The sequence below is a fragment of the Apostichopus japonicus genome, chromosome 17 (assembly GCF_037975245.1).
Source record: "Apostichopus japonicus isolate 1M-3 chromosome 17, ASM3797524v1, whole genome shotgun sequence".
In the NCBI taxonomy this organism is placed as follows: Eukaryota; Metazoa; Echinodermata; class Holothuroidea; order Aspidochirotida; family Stichopodidae; genus Apostichopus; species Apostichopus japonicus.
In genome coordinates, this window is record NC_092577.1 from 36,119,318 (window position 1) to 36,140,572 (window position 21,255).

The window sequence follows — 21,255 nt, forward strand, 5'->3', positions numbered from 1 at the left end:
GCCTAGATCCTCTTTTCCCTACCCAGATCCTGACCCCAACCCCCTACAGTAATCAATCTCTAGCTATATGTTTATAGCTCCATGATTTAATTGACCAGGGCTGTACAGGCCTACAGTAATCAATATTTAGATTCTCTATAATTGTATACAAGTCCTATCAAGGTATATATGCAGAGATGTACAGTGAGTGTTAAGTAGGTAATATTAGTGTTTGAGCCATTGCCTTAATTTTGCTACTATGAAAGTTCCCATATAATGGTCTAGATACATTCATTTGAATAAATTTTCAGGCCCATAAGAATCATTGATTGTTGCCTATCCTAAGTTTCCTACCAACATCATGACCCCCTCCCTACAGTAATCAAACTCTAGATTCCTTGCAATCGTATACAAGTCCTATAAGTATATATGCAGAGATATACAATGAGTGTAAAGTAGGTATTATTATTGTTTGGATCAACGCCTTAATTTTGGTACTATGAAAGTTCACATATAATGGTCTAGATACATTCATTTGAATAATTTTTCAGGCCCATAGGAATCATTGACTATTTCCTATCTTCAGTTTTCTACCCATATCCTGACCCCCCCCCCCCTGCAGTTATCATTCTTTAGATTCACTGCAATTGTATACAAATGCAGAGATTATTGCCTAGATCCTCTATTCCCTACCCAGATCCTGACCCCCACCCCCTACAGTAATCAATCTCTAGCTATATGTTTATAGCTCCATGATTTAATTGACCAGGGCTGTACAGGCCTACAGTAATCAATATTTAGATTCTCTATAATTGTATACAATCCTATCAAGGTATATATGCAGAGATGTACAGTGAGTGTTAAGTAGGTAATATTAGTGTTTGAGCCATTGCCTTAATTTTGGTACTATGAAAGTTCCCATATAATGGTCTAGATACATTCATTTGAATAAATTTTCAGGCCCATAAGAATCATTGATTGTTGCCTATCCTAAGTTTCCTACCAACATCATGACCCCCTCCCTACAGTAATCAAACTCTAGATTCCTTGCAATCGTATACAAGTCCTATATGCAGAGATATACAGTGAGTGTAAAGTAGGTATTATTATTGTTTGGATCAATGCCTTAATTTTGGTACTATGAAAGTTCCCATATAATGGTCTAGATACATTCATTTGAATAATTTTTCAGGCCCATAGGAATCATTGACTATTTCCTATCTTCAGTTTTCTACCCATATCCTGACCCCCCCCCCCCCTGCAGTTATCATTCTTTAGATTCACTGCAATTGTATACAAATGCAGAGATTATTGCCTAGATCCTCTATTCCCTACCCAGATCCTGACCCCCACCCCCTACAGTAATCAATCCCCCCTCTAGCTATATGTTTATAGCTCCATGATTTAATTGACCAGGGCTGTACAGGCCTACAGTAATCAATATTTAGATTCTCTATAATTGTATACAAGTCCTATCAAGGTATATATGCAGAGATGTACAGTGAGTGTTAAGTAGGTAATATTAGTGTTTGAGCCATTGCCTTAATTTTGGTACTATGAAAGTTCCCATATAATGGTCTAGATACATTCATTTGAATAAATTTTCAGGCCCATAAGAATCATTGATTGTTGCCTATCCTAAGTTTCCTACCAACATCATGACCCCCTCCCTACAGTAATCAAACTCTAGATTCCTTGCAATCGTATACAAGTCCTATAAGTATATATGCAGAGATATACAGTGAGTGTAAAGTAGGTATTATTATTGTTTGGATCAACGCCTTAATTTTGGTACTATGAAAGTTCCCATATAATGGTCTAGACACATTCATTTGAATAAATTTTCAGGCCCATTAGAATCATTGATTGTTGCCTATCCTAAGTTTCCTACCGACATCATGACCCCCTCCCTACAGTAATCGAACTCTAGATTCCCTGCAATCGTATACAAGTCCTATCAAATTATATATGCAGAGATATACAGTGAGTGTAAAGTAGGTATTATTCTTTAGGATATCATTCTTTAGATTCACTGCAATTGTATACAAATGCAGAGATTATTGCCTAGATCCTCTATTCCCTACCCAGATCCTGACCCCCACCCCCTACAGTAATCAATCTCTAGATATATGTTTATAGCTCCATGATTTAATTGACCAGGGCTGTACAGGCCTACAGTAATCAATATTTAGATTCTCTATAATTGTATACAAGTCCTATCAAGGTATATATGCAGAGATGTACAGTGAGTGTTAAGTAGGTAATATTAGTGTTTGAGCCATTGCCTTAATTTTGGTACTACGAAAGTTCCCATATAATGGTCTAGATACATTCATTTGAATAAATTTTCAGGCCCATAAGAATCATTGATTGTTGCCTATCCTAAGTTTCCTACCAACATCATGACCCCCTCCCTACAGTAATCAAACTCTAGATTCCTTGCAATCGTATACAAGTCCTATAAGTATATATGCAGAGATATACAGTGAGTGTAAAGTAGGTATTATTATTGTTTGGATCAACGCCTTAATTTTGGTACTATGAAAGTTCCCATATAATGGTCTAGACACATTCATTTGAATAAATTTTCAGGCCCATAAGAATCATTGATTGTTGCCTATCCTAAAGTTCCTACCGACATCATGACCCCCTCCCTAGAGTAATCGAACTCTAGATTCCCTGCAATCGTATACAAGTCCTATCAAAGTATATATGCAGAGATATACAGTGAGTGTAAAGTAGGTATTATTCTTTAGGATATCATTCTTTAGATTCACTGCAATTGTATACAAATGCAGAGATTACACTCTAAAAAAGCCCTGGTTAAAATACACCAGGATGGGGTCAAAATGTTACCAGGTTCCGGGTCAATATGCCACCTACACAATCCTGGTCAACTTGACCAGGAAATCCTGGTCAAATAAGCTTCACCAAGATCCTGGTTAATTTGTGACCAGGATTAATGGTCAGTTTGTGACCAGGATTAATGGTCAGTTAGTGACCAGGGACAATGGTCAGTTTGTAACCAGGAAAAATGTCAGAGGTTTAACAAATTACCTGGTTCTTTATCCATAGCATAATCAGGGTTTTATTCATTATTTTATGAGACATCATTGTCAGATTGTAAACCCACCTCTTTATCAAATAACCTAGGCCCAGGACAAAACACAGCCTATAGACTTCCCTGGATAATGCATAACAAAAGCATTGTAATGTGGCGTAGAACATATTCGGAACAACAAACTGAAACGCCAACAAGTAAATACGTGTACAAAATTTAAGCAAGTACAAAAAGTAGAGGGTGTAACTATCTATTTGAAAACATCTTTAGTAAATCTTCAATAAACAAATAGTAAAACATGAATGTAAACGTAAGAGAATGTTTGATGGCAAGTGGTGTAAATATATACATAGTATAATCAGGCAAATGCATTCGAAGAATGAGAGGAATAATGGACGGATATAAAGAAGGTAAAACTTCTACTAGTGTTTGCATCATATTAATAAGTAAACATGAAGACTTTAAAACAACATTATGGCAAGTGTTTCACATACTTAAAGTACAGCTATTACTACTAAAAAAATACAGCTAAAATTACTACAAAAAACATGGATAGCACACATGGTGAAAGATTTGAAGTTTAAAGTAAGCATATAACTACAATTAATTACTTTTAAAACTTTTAAAGAAAAAAATGTTGTACTACCACCTTTAGTCATCTTTTCTTAAAATATTCCAGCAGGAGTTGAATAGGGAAATCTTTTGAACTGCTGAAAAGGTTTAGTCATTATTATTCAAAACCCATAGAGAGCAATCAAATACAACGTAGGTTTCTTATACTATGATGAACCATACATGAATTTAGCATCACATGTAATTTTTGTGCTACAAGGATGTCAGATGTTGACCTTTGTTCCTTTTTGACATGGAACAATGAAAATTATGTACTTCAAACAAGTTTCGATTTCAGTATGATTTAATCATAGATCGAACTATTCATAACGGTGTCAGTTTGTCAAATGACCCTTGATTCCATGAACAGCAATACCATGTCTATGAAGTTTAAAATATACAACTAATTTTGATTTATCATGCTATGAGTGAAAATAAAAGTGTTAAGAAATTGTTCATGAACTGAAAAGTCTTGTCTATGTAAAACAAAAAGTATTATAAAGGACTAGAGGAGAAACTTGATGGACTGACCTGTCCCTAAGGTTGAACAATGAATACTAACTGAATGCATAGTTCTGGTCTTTGACAGATAAGTACACACAAATTAAAAGCAACTTTACGATGTATTGAAAACTTAAAAACCTGTATGTATGACTGTAGATTCCTCTTGGAGACTGGTTGGAAGAATTGCTACAAATGTTGACAAAGATAGGCCAACTATGGTACTGTAGATAGGAAGAAAAGTTATAACAAACGAATGATATCCATGGCAAGTTTCCACATGTCACAAACCATTACAATAAAAAAGAATGAACAATAGTTGGAGATAAGTGATGATGTTTCAAGCTTCTGGCATCAGTCATCCATTCCTGCTTTCAATGCAGCCCTCATTGCAATCACGGCAGGTGATGTTTTCGATTTGACTTTAGTGTCCAGTCTGTATAGAACCTTCTGGACAAACTCCCATGTGACCACAAATTGCCACGGATAGTGAAGGTCTAATACATATAACAACTTGAAGCAAACATCAAGAGCCTTTAGTAGGGTCTGCTGCTCTAATCCATGCCCATCCGCCACAACAAAAATTTAATGGGCAGCATCCCGATTAGCCAGTATTAAGACAAAAGGCTGGTGGTTGTCAACTTCCTCCAAGTATTTGGGCATGTTGGTGCCAACCTTCAAAAAACAGAAAAAAAGCAGATTTAAATACACACTTCCTGGAAAAGAACACTTTGAAAAGTTTGAAGGTATGCTGCATTGGCCCCAAATATGCCAGATATTCAAATATGGTCACCTTCGGGCAAAATTTTAAAGTCTTTAACCACCCTGGAAGAAATTTACCTCACAAGACATTCAGTCATCTTTTTAAAAAAAGTAACTAGTCATGTCTATAAACAGACATGCAACCTTGTCTGTTGTAGCCTTATTTTTGGAAGTTCCTTTTTTATCCTTTAAAACAATAAAAAAACTTGGAAAATAAGTCCATTAGGAGAGTTCGTTTACAACTTTAAACAAGGGAAGCTCCCCACTTTACCAGTTCCCACTACTGCCAGTACTATAAGAAAAAAGAAAAAAACATTTTACAGCGTAAAACTGCCAGTACTATAAGAAAAAAAAAAAAACATTTTACAGCGTAAAAGAGCATCATGAAAGACTGGTTGAAAAGACCCAATTGGTCGAAGATACTGCATAGTCACTGCAATTTTCACAGCTGATAGTGTGTTTCACTACAAACTCATCAGTCTGCATGTCAATTGTTACAAATAACAACTGTTTCATTGATTTGTGACAACTTGAGTGTTACTGTAGAAGCCATAATAACTTACAGGTTGAAGATCCACAAAGGATTTCATCGCATCATCAATGCTGCACCTCTTCTTCCCATTTCTCCCAGATGGTAAAATGCAGGGCAACAAATTAAATCCAATGTTACTCTTATTTTCATCTGAAAAATACAGAAAATGCAGAAACCAATCTTTGAATAACTACTTCAGTTTTAAATAATGTTGACTCCGTTTTGCTTATCACACAACGCAAACTTCAGCTTGTGCATTTTTTACCTTTCTGTCAGCTGCAAACACCATTAGTTAATGTTTGAACGCTGCAACATACATGTATGTTGCAGCCTGCCAAAACACATCTACACGCATGTGTACAAACATATATATGTAAATAGACCTGTATCTAGTTTCCCAACACAAGATTAAGATGTCATATAGCAGAAGAAGGAATATTAACATAATTTTGGGAAACATGCGGGTTAACATATTTTGGCATATGTTAACCCGTATTGTTCAGAGTCATAAAGTGACTTCATGCATCATCTTCACAGTGATTACTACTTTAATACATTGATTAACAATAGTTGTCCTTTGGTGTACAATGTGTGCATCAATATCAACTTGGATCTACTGGTTTTGACTACATTACTGCTGTTTGTTATATTATAAAATCTTGAAGCTCCAATTTGAACTTCTCTCTGAAAGTATATTACATAAACAACTAAAAGCAATCAAACTATCAATGCAATTGCATGATATCTTGTTGAAATATGTTATGATAGCAATACTGTATGTACATACCAGAATCAAGCCTGTTTGATTTGACGTTGAGATATGATTGCCACTTTCTCTGCAGATCTGCATACTGCAAAACCTTTTCAACGAAGGGCAAGGTCCACTGCATGAAAATGTTATCTGCAACATTAGGATTAATTCTGCGAAATCCATCTCAATCTTAAAAAGAGAGGAAGAGAGAAAATGCAACACCTTCATACATGGGTTGTACAAGATATATGAAGCCTAGGAAGAAGTTCTGTTCAATGTTCCACCCACCTATCCACCTTTCATTCATCCGTATATCTTAACACAACACATATTTAGTCAAGAGAGAATGACAAAAAAAATGTGTACTTTCTTTTAAGGGACAAGGGGACCTGTGAAGTTAGGTTGTCATAGCAAATGGGCCAATTTTTGTGGGATAAGCCTCTCAATTGCAATGTTGGATATTACTGGGTTGATTAATGGTTCAGTGGGAGGCCTGTTGTTATATTATTATTGGCCTGACACATACTGTAGTACTAGCCTAACTTAGTAACAATTAACAGTGGGGACTAACATTAGTATACGCTTAGCCATTAGTATCAGCAGGCCTAGCCTAATACTGTTAGGATATGCGTAGCCTATGCACAAACTAAAGAGAGTTGCAATCGTGATATGGTACTGTAGTTGCTACAGTAGGCTAAATTTCTGTCGTCAAATTTTGCCAAAACAAACAAGAGTTACCATTTTTAGTGGCGGTTCGCTCCTTTTTAGGACAGTTATTTACAGGGCGGCATAAGTCACGGCAACTGGTTTAATGTAGGCCTAGCCTTGGCATTGTCTGCATTATATTAGCCTTCGAACAGGACTGTGCAAAATTTAAGGTACTAAAGTAAAGCACAGCCATGTTCGACAGCTAGCAATGTGTAGGCTTATCCATTGCTAGACCTGTCATAACGTTGGGCCTAGCCCTTTCACTAAGTCAACTTAGTGTTAGCCCACTTTATTGGCCTACCGAACGTCTGTTAAGACAATCGCACGTATTTCAAAGAAAATAGGTCAAACCTTTCTGCATCACAATAATCAAAACAAACTTCACCTTCAAATATATCATTCAGTGATGATAGATTCCATTCTGCTAATTTTTCTTTGACAAACTCATCCATGGTTTCTGGCCTGATGTGAAATCTTTCGACCGACACTGTGCTCGTTACGAAAATCCCGCGAAGTTAGCATGTCAATTACGTCACTGAATTCAACCAGGAAAGTAGTTAAAAGTTAGAGCGTGATAAAATTGAAATCAGGCTAACCAGGATACGGGTTGGCTGCTAATATTTTAACCCCAATGGTGTCACTTTGATGTAACCAGGATTATTTCACCAGGACGTTTTTAGAGTGTATTGCCTAGATCCTCTATTCCCTACCCAGATCCTGACCCCACCCCCTACAGTAATCAATCTCTAGATATATGTTTATAGCTCCATGATTTAATTGACCAGGGCTGTACAGGCCTACAGTAATCAATATTTAGATTCTCTATAATTGTATACAAGTCCTATCAAGGTATATATGCAGAGATGTACAGTGAGTGTTAAGTAGGTAATATTAGTGTTTGAGCCATTGCCTTAATTTTGGTACTATGAAAGTTCCCATATAATGGTCTAGATACATTCATTTGAATAAATTTTCAGGCCCATAAGAATCATTGATTGTTGCCTATCCTAAGTTTCCTACCAACATCATGACCCCCTCCCTACAGTAATCAAACTCTAGATTCCTTGCAATCATATACAAGTCCTATAAGTATATATGCAGAGATATACAGTGAGTGTAAAGTAGGTATTATTATTGTTTGGATCAACGCCTTAATTTTGGTACTATGAAAGTTCCCATATAATGGTCTAGATACATTCATTTGAATAATTTTTCAGGCCCATAGGAATCATTGACTATTTCCTATCTTCAGTTTTCTACCCATATCCTGACCCCCCCCCCCCCTGCAGTTATCATTCTTTAGATTCACTGCAATTGTATACAAATGCAGAGATTATTGCCTAGATCCTCTATTCCCTACCCAGATCCTGACCCCCACCCCCTACAGTAATCAATCCCCCCTCTAGCTATATGTTTATAGCTCCATGATTTAATTGACCAGGGCTGTACAGGCCTACAGTAATCAATATTTAGATTCTCTATAATTGTATACAAGTCCTATCAAGGTATATATGCAGAGATGTACAGTGAGTGTTAAGTAGGTAATATTAGTGTTTGAGCCATTGCCTTAATTTTGGTACTATGAAAGTTCCCATATAATGGTCTAGATACATTCATTTGAATAAATTTTCAGGCCCATAAGAATCATTGATTGTTGCCTATCCTAAGTTTCCTACCAACATCATGGCCCCCTCCCTACAGTAATCAAACTCTAGATTCCTTGCAATCGTATACAAGTCCTATAAGTATATATGCAGAGATATACAGTGAGTGTAAAGTAGGTATTATTATTGTTTGGATCAACGCCTTAATTTTGGTACTATGAAAGTTCCCATATAATGGTCTAGATACATTCATTTGAATAATTTTTCAGGCCCATAGGAATCATTGACTATTTCCTATCTTCAGTTTTCTACCCATATCCTGACCCCCCCCCCCCCTGCAGTTATCATTCTTTAGATTCACTGCAATTGTATACAAATGCAGAGATTATTGCCTAGATCCTCTATTCCCTACCCAGATCCTGACCCCCACCCCCTACAGTAATCAATCCCCCCTCTAGCTATATGTTTATAGCTCCATGATTTAATTGACCAGGGCTGTACAGGCCTACAGTAATCAATATTTAGATTCTCTATAATTGTATACAAGTCCTATCAAGGTATATATGCAGAGATGTACAGTGAGTGTTAAGTAGGTAATATTAGTGTTTGAGCCATTGCCTTAATTTTGGTACTATGAAAGTTCCCATATAATGGTCTAGATACATTCATTTGAATAAATTTTCAGGCCCATAAGAATCATTGATTGTTGCCTATCCTAAGTTTCCTACCAACATCATGACCCCCTCCCTACAGTAATCAAACTCTAGATTCCTTGCAATCGTATACAAGTCCTATAAGTATATATGCAGAGATATACAGTGAGTGTAAAGTAGGTATTATTATTGTTTGGATCAACGCCTTAATTTTGGTACTATGAAAGTTCCCATATAATGGTCTAGACACATTCATTTGAATAAATTTTCAGGCCCATTAGAATCATTGATTGTTGCCTATCCTAAGTTTCCTACCGACATCATGACCCCCTCCCTACAGTAATCGAACTCTAGATTCCCTGCAATCGTATACAAGTCCTATCAAATTATATATGCAGAGATATACAGTGAGTGTAAAGTAGGTATTATTCTTTAGGATATCATTCTTTAGATTCACTGCAATTGTATACAAATGCAGAGATTATTGCCTAGATCCTCTATTCCCTACCCAGATCCTGACCCCCACCCCCTACAGTAATCAATCTCTAGATATATGTTTATAGCTCCATGATTTAATTGACCAGGGCTGTACAGGCCTACAGTAATCAATATTTAGATTCTCTATAATTGTATACAAGTCCTATCAAGGTATATATGCAGAGATGTACAGTGAGTGTTAAGTAGGTAATATTAGTGTTTGAGCCATTGCCTTAATTTTGGTACTATGAAAGTTCCCATATAATGGTCTAGATACATTCATTTGAATAAATTTTCAGGCCCATAAGAATCATTGATTGTTGCCTATCCTAAGTTTCCTACCAACATCATGACCCCCTCCCTACAGTAATCAAACTCTAGATTCCTTGCAATCGTATACAAGTCCTATAAGTATATATGCAGAGATATACAGTGAGTGTAAAGTAGGTATTATTATTGTTTGGATCAACGCCTTAATTTTGGTACTATGAAAGTTCCCATATAATGGTCTAGACACATTCATTTGAATAAATTTTCAGGCCCATAAGAATCATTGATTGTTGCCTATCCTAAAGTTCCTACCGACATCATGACCCCCTCCCTACAGTAATCGAACTCTAGATTCCCTGCAATCGTATACAAGTCCTATCAAAGTATATATGCAGAGATATACAGTGAGTGTAAAGTAGGTATTATTCTTTAGGATATCATTCTTTAGATTCACTGCAATTGTATACAAATGCAGAGATTATTGCCTAGATCCTCTGTTCCCTACCCAGATCCTGACCCCACCCCCTACAGTAATCAATCTCTAGATATATGTTTATAGCTCCATGATTTAATTGACCAGGGCTGTACAGGCCTACAGTAATCAATATTTAGATTCTCTATAATTGTATACAAGTCCTATCAAGGTATATATGCAGAGATGTACAGTGAGTGTTAAGTAGGTAATATTAGTGTTTGAGCCATTGCCTTAATTTTGGTACTATGAAAGTTCCCATATAATGGTCTATATACATTCATATGAATAAATTTTCAGGACCATAAGAATCATTGATTGTTGCCTATCCTAAGTTTCCTACCAACATCATGACCCCCTCCCTACAGTAATCAAACTCTAGATTCCTTGCAATCGTATACAAGTCCTATAAGTATATATGCAGAGATATACAGTGAGTGTAAAGTAGGTATTATTATTGTTTGGATCAACACCTTAATTTTGGTACTATGAAAGTTCCCATATAATGGTCTAGATACATTCATTTGAATAATTTTTCAGGCCCATAGGAATCATTGACTATTTCCTATCTTCAGTTTTCTAGCCATATCCTGACCCCCCCCCCTGCAGTTATCATTCTTTAGATTCACTGCAATTGTATACAAATGCAGAGATTATTGCCTAGATCCTCTATTCCCTACCCAGATCCTGACCCCCACCCCCTACAGTAATCAATCCCCCCTCTAGCTATATGTTTATAGCTCCATGATTTAATTGACCAGGGCTGTACAGGCCTACAGTAATCAATATTTAGATTCTCTATAATTGTATACAAGTCCTATCAAGGTATATATGCAGAGATGTACAGTGAGTGTTCAAGGTAATATTAGTGTTTGAGCCATTGCCTTAATTTTGGTACTATGAAAGTTCCCATATAATGGTCTAGATACATTCATTTGAATAAATTTTCAGGCCCATAAGAATCATTGATTGTTGCCTATCCTAAGTTTCCTACCAACATCATGACCCCCTCCCTACAGTAATCAAACTCTAGATTCCTTGCAATCGTATACAAGTCCTATAAGTATATATGCAGAGATATACAGTGAGTGTAAAGTAGGTATTATTATTGTTTGGATCAACGCCTTAATTTTGGTACTATGAAAGTTCCCATATAATGGTCTAGACACATTCATTTGAATAAATTTTCAGGCCCATAAGAATCATTGATTGTTGCCTATCCTAAGTTTCCTACCGACATCATGACCCCCTCCCTACAGTAATCGAACTCTAGATTCCCTGCAATCGTATACAAGTCGTATCAAAGTATATATGCAGAGATATACAGTGAGTGTAAAGTAGGTATTATTCTTTAGGATATCATTCTTTAGATTCACTGCAATTGTATACAAATGCAGAGATTATTGCCTAGATCCTCTTTTCCCTACCCAGATCCTGACCCCCACCCCCTACAGTAATCAATCTCTAGATATATGTTTATAGCTCCATGATTTAATTGACCAGGGCTGTACAGGCCTACAGTAATCAATATTTAGATTCTCTATAATTGTATACAAGTCCTATCAAGGTATATATGCAGAGATGTACAGTGAGTGTTAAGTAGGTAATATTAGTGTTTGAGCCATTGCCTTAATTTTGGTACTATGAAAGTTCCCATATAATGGTCTAGATACATTCATTTGAATAAATTTTCAGGCCCATAAGAATCATTGATTGTTGCCTATCCTAAGTTTCCTACCAACATCATGACCCCCTCCCTACAGTAATCAAACTCTAGATTCCTTGCAATCGTATACAAGTCCTATATGCAGAGATATACAGTGAGTGTAAAGTAGGTATTATTATTGTTTGGATCAACGCCTTAATTTTGGTACTATGAAAGTTCCCATATAATGGTCTAGACACATTCATTTGAATAAATTTTCAGGCCCATAAGAATCATTGATTGTTGCCTATCCTAAAGTTCCTACCGACATCATGACCCCCTCCCTACAGTAATCGAACTCTAGATTCCCTGCAATCGTATACAAGTCCTATCAAAGTATATATGCAGAGATATACAGTGAGTGTAAAGTAGGTATTATTCTTTAGGATATCATTCTTTAGATTCACTGCAATTGTATACAAATGCAGAGATTATTGCCTAGATCCTCTATTCCCTACCCAGATCCTGACCCCACCCCGTACAGTAATCAATCTCTAGATATATGTTTATAGCTCCATGATTTAATTGACCAGGGCTGTACAGGCCTACAGTAATCAATATTTAGATTCTCTATAATTGTATACAAGTCCTATCAAGGTATATATGCAGAGATGTACAGTGAGTGTTAAGTAGGTAATATTAGTGTTTGAGCCATTGCCTTAATTTTGGTACTATGAAAGTTCCCATATAATGGTCTAGATACATTCATTTGAATAAATTTTCAGGCCCATAAGAATCATTGATTGTTGCCTATCCTAAAGTTCCTACCGACATCATGACCCCCTCCCTACAGTAATCGAACTCTAGATTCCCTGCAATCGTATACAAGTCCTATCAAAGTATATATGCAGAGATATACAGTGAGTGTAAAGTAGGTATTATTCTTTAGGATATCATTCTTTAGATTCACTGCAATTGTATACAAATGCAGAGATTATTGCCTAGATCCTCTATTCCCTACCCAGATCCTGACCCCACCCCCTACAGTAATCAATCTCTAGATATATGTTTATAGCTCCATGATTTAATTGACCAGGGCTGTACAGGCCTACAGTAATCAATATTTAGATTCTCTATAATTGTATACAAGTCCTATCAAGGTATATATGCAGAGATGTACAGTGAGTGTTAAGTAGGTAATATTAGTGTTTGAGCCATTGCCTTAATTTTGGTACTATGAAAGTTCCCATATAATGGTCTAGATACATTCATTTGAATAAATTTTCAGGCCCATAAGAATCATTGATTGTTGCCTATCCTAAGTTTCCTACCAACATCATGACCCCCTCCCTACAGTAATCAAACTCTAGATTCCTTGCAATCGTATACAAGTCCTATAAGTATATATGCAGAGATATACAGTGAGTGTAAAGTAGGTATTATTATTGTTTGGATCAACGCCTTAATTTTGGTACTATGAAAGTTCCCATATAATGGTCTAGATACATTCATTTGAATAATTTTTCAGGCCCATAGGAATCATTGACTATTTCCTATCTTCAGTTTTCTACCCATATCCTGACCCCCCCCCCCCTGCAGTTATCATTCTTTAGATTCACTGCAATTGTATACAAATGCAGAGATTATTGCCTAGATCCTCTATTCCCTACCCAGATCCTGACCCCCACCCCCTACAGTAATCAATCCCCCCTCTAGCTATATGTTTATAGCTCCATGATTTAATTGACCAGGGCTGTACAGGCCTACAGTAATCAATATTTAGATTCTCTATAATTGTATACAAGTCCTATCAAGGTATATATGCAGAGATGTACAGTGAGTGTTAAGTAGGTAATATTAGTGTTTGAGCCATTGCCTTAATTTTGGTACTATGAAAGTTCCCATATAATGGTCTAGATACATTCATTTGAATAAATTTTCAGGCCCATAAGAATCATTGATTGTTGCCTATCCTAAGTTTCCTACCAACATCATGACCCCCTCCCTACAGTAATCAAACTCTAGATTCCTTGCAATCGTATACAAGTCCTATAAGTATATATGCAGAGATATACAGTGAGTGTAAAGTAGGTATTATTATTGTTTGGATCAACGCCTTAATTTTGGTACTATGAAAGTTCCCATATAATGGTCTAGACACATTCATTTGAATAAATTTTCAGGCCCATAAGAATCATTGATTGTTGCCTATTCTAAGTTTCCTACCGACATCATGACCCCCTCCCTACAGTAATCGAACTCTAGATTCCCTGCAATCGTATACAAGTCGTATCAAAGTATATATGCAGAGATATACAGTGAGTGTAAAGTAGGTATTATTCTTTAGGATATCATTCTTTAGATTCACTGCAATTGTATACAAATGCAGAGATTATTGCCTAGATCCTCTATTCCCTACCCAGATCCTGACCCCCACCCCCTACAGTAATCAATCTCTAGATATATGTTTATAGCTCCATGATTTAATTGACCAGGGCTGTACAGGCCTACAGTAATCAATATTTAGATTCTCTATAATTGTATACAAGTCCTATCAAGGTATATATGCAGAGATGTACAGTGAGTGTTAAGTAGGTAATATTAGTGTTTGAGCCATTGCCTTAATTTTGGTACTATGAAAGTTCCCATATAATGGTCTAGATACATTCATTTGAATAAATTTTCAGGCCCATAAGAATCATTGATTGTTGCCTATCCTAAGTTTCCTACCAACATCATGACCCCCTCCCTACAGTAATCAAACTCTAGATTCCTTGCAATCGTATACAAGTCCTATATGCAGAGATATACAGTGAGTGTAAAGTAGGTATTATTATTGTTTGGATCAACGCCTTAATTTTGGTACTATGAAAGTTCCCATATAATGGTCTAGACACATTCATTTGAATAAATTTTCAGGCCCATAAGAATCATTGATTGTTGCCTATCCTAAAGTTCCTACCGACATCATGACCCCCTCCCTACAGTAATCGAACTCTAGATTCCCTGCAATCGTATACAAGTCCTATCAAAGTATATATGCAGAGATATACAGTGAGTGTAAAGTAGGTATTATTCTTTAGGATATCATTCTTTAGATTCACTGCAATTGTATACAAATGCAGAGATTATTGCCTAGATCCTCTATTCCCTACCCAGATCCTGACCCCACCCCCTACAGTAATCAATCTCTAGATATATGTTTATAGCTCCATGATTTAATTGACCAGGGCTGTACAGGCCTACAGTAATCAATATTTAGATTCTCTATAATTGTATACAAGTCCTATCAAGGTATATATGCAGAGATGTACAGTGAGTGTTAAGTAGGTAATATTAGTGTTTGAGCCATTGCCTTAATTTTGGTACTATGAAAGTTCCCATATAATGGTCTAGATACATTCATTTGAATAAATTTTCAGGCCCATAAGAATCATTGATTGTTGCCTATCCTAAAGTTCCTACCGACATCATGACCCCCTCCCTACAGTAATCGAACTCTAGATTCCCTGCAATCGTATACAAGTCGTATCAAAGTATATATGCAGAGATATACAGTGAGTGTAAAGTAGGTATTATTCTTTAGGATATCATTCTTTAGATTCACTGCAATTGTATACAAATGCAGAGATTATTGCCTAGATCCTCTATTCCCTACCCAGATCCTGACCCCACCCCCTACAGTAATCAATCTCTAGATATATGTTTATAGCTCCATGATTTAATTGACCAGGGCTGTACAGGCCTACAGTAATCAATATTTAGATTCTCTATAATTGTATACAAGTCCTATCAAGGTATATATGCAGAGATGTACAGTGAGTGTTAAGTAGGTAATATTAGTGTTTGAGCCATTGCCTTAATTTTGGTACTATGAAAGTTCCCATATAATGGTCTAGATACATTCATTTGAATAAATTTTCAGGCCCATAAGAATCATTGATTGTTGCCTATCCTAAGTTTCCTACCAACATCATGACCCCCTCCCTACAGTAATCAAACTCTAGATTCCTTGCAATCGTATACAAGTCCTATAAGTATATATGCAGAGATATACAGTGAGTGTAAAGTAGGTATTATTATTGTTTGGATCAACGCCTTAATTTTGGTACTATGAAAGTTCCCATATAATGGTCTAGATACATTCATTTGAATAATTTTTCAGGCCCATAGGAATCATTGACTATTTCCTATCTTCAGTTTTCTAGCCATATCCTGACCCCCCCCCCCCCCTGCAGTTATCATTCTTTAGATTCACTGCAATTGTATACAAATGCAGAGATTATTGCCTAGATCCTCTATTCCCTACCCAGATCCTGACCCCCACCCCCTACAGTAATCAATCCCCCCTCTAGCTATATGTTTATAGCTCCATGATTTAATTGACCAGGGCTGTACAGGCCTACAGTAATCAATATTTAGATTCTCTATAATTGTATACAAGTCCTATCAAGGTATATATGCAGAGATGTACAGTGAGTGTTAAGTAGGTAATACTAGTGTTTGAGCCATTGCCTTAATTTTGGTACTATGAAAGTTCCCATATAATGGTCTAGATACATTCATTTGAATAAATTTTCAGGCCCATAAGAATCATTGATTGTTGCCTATCCTAAGTTTCCTACCAACATCATGACCCCCTCCCTACAGTAATCAAACTCTAGATTCCTTGCAATCGTATACAAGTCCTATAAGTATATATGCAGAGATATACAGTGAGTGTAAAGTAGGTATTATTATTGTTTGGATCAACGCCTTAATTTTGGTACTATGAAAGTTCTCATATAATGGTCTAGATACATTCATTTGAATAATTTTTCAGGCCCATAGGAATCATTGACTATTTCCTATCTTCAGTTTTCTACCCATATCCTGACCCCCCCCCCCTGCAGTTATCATTCTTTAGATTCACTGCAATTGTATACAAATGCAGAGATTATTGCCTAGCTCCTCTATTCCCTACCCAGATCCTGACCCCCACCCCCTACAGTAATCAATCTCTAGCTATATGTTTATAGCTCCATGATTTAATTGACCAGGGCTGTACAGGCCTACAGTAATCAATATTTAGATTCTCTATAATTGTATACAAGTCCTATCAAGGTATATATGCAGAGATGTACAGTGAGTGTTAAGTAGGTAATATTAGTGTTTGAGCCATTGCCTTAATTTTGGTACTATGAAAGTTCCCATATAATGGTCTAGATACATTCATTTGAATAAATTTTCAGGACCATAAGAATCATTGATTGTTGCCTATCCTAAGTTTCCTACCAACATCATGACCCCCTCCCTACAGTAATCAAACTCTAGATTCCTTGCAATCGTATACAAGTCCTATAAGTGTATATGCAGAGATATACAGTGAGTGTAAAGTAGGTATTATTATTGTTTGGATCAACGCCTTAATTTGGTACTATGAAAGTTCCCATATAATGGTCTAGATACATTCATTTGAATAATTTTTCAGGCCCATAGGAATCATTGACTATTTCCTATCTTCAGTTTTCAACCCATATCCTGACCCCCCCCCCCCCTGCAGTTATCATTCTTTAGATTCACTGCAATTGTATACAAATGCAGAGATTATTGCCTAGATCCTCTATTCCCTACCCAGATCCTGACCCCCACCCCCTACAGTAATCAATCTCTAGCTATATGTTTATAGCTCCATGATTTAATTGACCAGGGCTGTACAGGCCTACAGTAATCAATATTTAGATTCTCTATAATTGTATACAAGTCCTATCAAGGTATATATGCAGAGATGTACAGTGAGTGTTAAGTAGGTAATATTAGTGTTTGAGCCATTGCCTTAATTTTGGTACTATGAAAGTTCCCATATAATGGTCTAGACACATTCATTTGAATAAATTTTCAGGCCCATCAGAATCATTGATTGTTGCCTATCCTAAGTTTCCTACCGACATCATGACCCCCTCCCTACAGTAATCAAACTCTAGATTCCTTGCAATCGTATACAAGTCCTATAAGTGTATATGCAGAGATATACAGTGAGTGTAAAGTAGGTATTATTATTGTTTGGATCAACACCTTAATTTGGTACTATGAAAGTTCCGATATGATGGTCTAGATACATTCATTTGAATAATTTTTCAGGCCCATAGAAATCATTGACTATTTCCTATCTTCAGTTTTCTACCCATATCCTGACCCCCCCCCCCCCTGCAGTTATCATTCTTTAGATTCACTGCAATTGTATACAAATGCAGAGATTATTGCCTAGATCCTCTATTCCCTACCCAGATCCTGACCCCCACCCCCTACAGTAATCAATCTCTAGCTATATGTTTATAGCTCCATGATTTAATTGACCAGGGCTGTACAGGCCTACAGTAATCAATATTTAGATTCTCTATAATTGTATACAAGTCCTATCAAGGTATATATGCAGAGATGTACAGTGAGTGTTAAGTAGGTAATATTAGTGTTTGAGCCATTGCCTTAATTTTGGTACTATGAAAGTTCCCATATAATGGTCTAGACACATTCATTTGAATAAATTTTCAGGCCCATAAGAATCATTGATTGTTGCCTATCCTAAGTTTCCTACCGACATCATGACCCCCTCCCTACAGTAATCAAACTCTAGATTCCTTGCAATCGTAAAAAAGTCCTATAAGTGTATATGCAGAGATATACAGTGAGTGTAAAGTAGGTATTATTATTGTTTGGATCAACGCCTTAATTTGGTACTATGAAAGTTCCGATATAATGGTCTAGATACATTCATTTGAATAATTTTTCAGGCCCATAGAAATCATTGACTATTTCCTATCTTCAGTTTTCTACCCATATCCTGACCCCCCCCCTGCAGTTATCATTCTTTAGATTCACTGCAATTGTATACAAATGCAGAGATTATTGCCTAGATCCTCTATTCCCTACCCAGATCCTGACCCCCACCCCCTACAGTAATCAATCTCTAGATATATGTTTATAGCTCCATGATTTAATTGACCAGGGCTGTACAGGCCTACAGTAATCAATATTTAGATTATCTATAATTGTATACAAGTCCTATCAAGGTATATATGCAGAGATGTACAGTGAGTGTAAAGTAGGTATTATTATTGTTTGGATCAACGCCTTAATTTTGGTACTATGAAAGTTCCCATATAATGGTCTAGATACATTCATTTGAATAATTTTTCATGCCCATAGGAATCATTGACTATTTCCTATCTTCAGTTTTCTACCCATATCCTGACCCCCCCCCCCCTGCAGTTATCATTCTTTAGATTCACTGCAATTGTATACAAATGCAGAGATTATTGCCTAGATCCTCTATTCCCTACCCAGATCCTGACCCCCACCCCCTACAGTAATCAATCCCCCCTCTAGCTATATGTTTATAGCTCCATGATTTAATTGACCAGGGCTGTACAGGCCTACAGTAATCAATATTTAGATTCTCTATAATTGTATACAAGTCCTATCAAGGTATATATGCAGAGATGTACAGTAAATGTGTTAAGTAGGTAATATTAGTGTTTGAGCCATTGCCTCAATTTTGGTACTATGAAAGTTCCCATATAATGGTCTAGATACATTCATTTGAATAAATTTTCAGGCCCATAAGAATCATTGATTGTTGCCTATCCTAAGTTTCCTACCAACATCATGACCCCCTCCCTACAGTAATCAAACTCTAGATTCCTTGCAATCGTATACAAGTCCTATAAGTATATATGCAGAGATATACAATGAGTGTAAAGTAGGTATTATTATTGTTTGGATCAACGCCTTAATTTTGGTACTATGAAAGTTCCCATATAATGGTCTAGATACATTCATTTGAATAATTTATCAGGCCCATAGGAATCATTGACTATTTCCTATCTTCAGTTGTCTACCCATATCCTGACCCCCCCCCCCCCGCAGTTATCATTCTTTAGATTCACTGCAATTGTATACAAATGCAGAGATTATTGCCTAGATCCTCTATTCCCTACCCAGATCCTGACCCCCACCCCCAGTTTATAGCTCCATGATTTAATTGACCAGGGCTGTACAGGCCTACAGTAATCAATATTTAGATTCTCTATAATTGTATACAAGTCCTATCAAGGTATATATGCAGAGATGTACAGTGAGTGTTAAGTAGGTAATATTAGTGTTTGAGCCATTGCCTTAATTTTGGTACTATGAAAGTTCCCATATAATGGTCTAGATACATTCATTTGAATAAATTTTCAGGACCATAAGAATCATTGATTGTTGCCTATCCTAAGTTTCCTACCAACATCATGACCCCCTCCCTACAGTAATCAAACTCTAGATTCCTTGCAATCGTATACAAGTCCTATAAGTGTATATGCAGAGATATACAGTGAGTGTAAAGTAGGTATTATTATTGTTTGGATCAACGCCTTAATTTGGTACTATGAAAGTTCCCATATAATGGTCTAGATACATTCATTTGAATAATTTTTCAGGCCCATAGGAATCATTGACTATTTCCTATCTTCAGTTTTCAACCCATATCCTGACCCCCCCCCCCCCTGCAGTTATCATTCTTTAGATTCACTGCAATTGTATACAAATGCAGAGATTATTGCCTAGATCCTCTATTCCCTACCCAGATCCTGACCCCCACCCCCTACAGTAATCAATCTCTAGCTATATGTTTATAGCTCCATGATTTAATTGACCAGGGCTGTACAGGCCTACAGTAATCAATATTTAGATTCTCTATAATTGTATACAAGTCCTATCAAGGTATATATGCAGAGATGTACAGTGAGTGTTAAGTAGGTAATATTAGTGTTTGAGCCATTGCCTTAATTTTGGTACTATGAAAGTTCCCATATAATGGTCTAGACACATTCATTTGAATAAATTTTCAGGCCCATCAGAATCATTGATTGTTGCCTATCCTAAGTTTCCTACCGACATCATGACCCCCTCCCTACAGTAATCAAACTCTAGATTCCTTGCAATCGTATACAAGTCCTATAAGTGTATATGCAGAGATATACAGTGAGTGTAAAGTAGGTATTATTATTGTTTGGATCAACACCTTAATTTGGTACTATGAAAGTTCCCATATAATGGTCTAGATACATTCATTTGAATAATTTTTCAGGCCCATAGGAATCATTGACTATTTCCTATCTTCAGTTTTCAACCCATATCCTGACCCCCCCCCCCCTGCAGTTATCATTCTTTAGATTCACTGCAATTGTATACAAATGCAGAGATTAT

The 21,255-nt window shown here is 36.4% G+C and overlaps 1 protein-coding gene across 1 annotated transcript; it reads right to left on the reverse strand.

The window, feature by feature from the left end:
• Positions 1-3,274: 3,274 nt before the first annotated feature.
• LOC139954881 (uncharacterized) lies at positions 3,275-7,449 on the reverse strand. The gene is made up of 4 exons (XM_071954861.1): positions 7,292-7,449; positions 6,235-6,387; positions 5,479-5,597; positions 3,275-4,828 (listed from the first exon to the last, which is right to left on the reverse strand). Exons 2-4 carry the CDS (start codon positions 6,335-6,337, stop codon positions 4,739-4,741), a joined length of 312 nt encoding a protein of 103 aa, XP_071810962.1. The 5' UTR covers positions 6,338-6,387; positions 7,292-7,449; the 3' UTR covers positions 3,275-4,738.
• Positions 7,450-21,255: the final 13,806 nt, after the last annotated feature.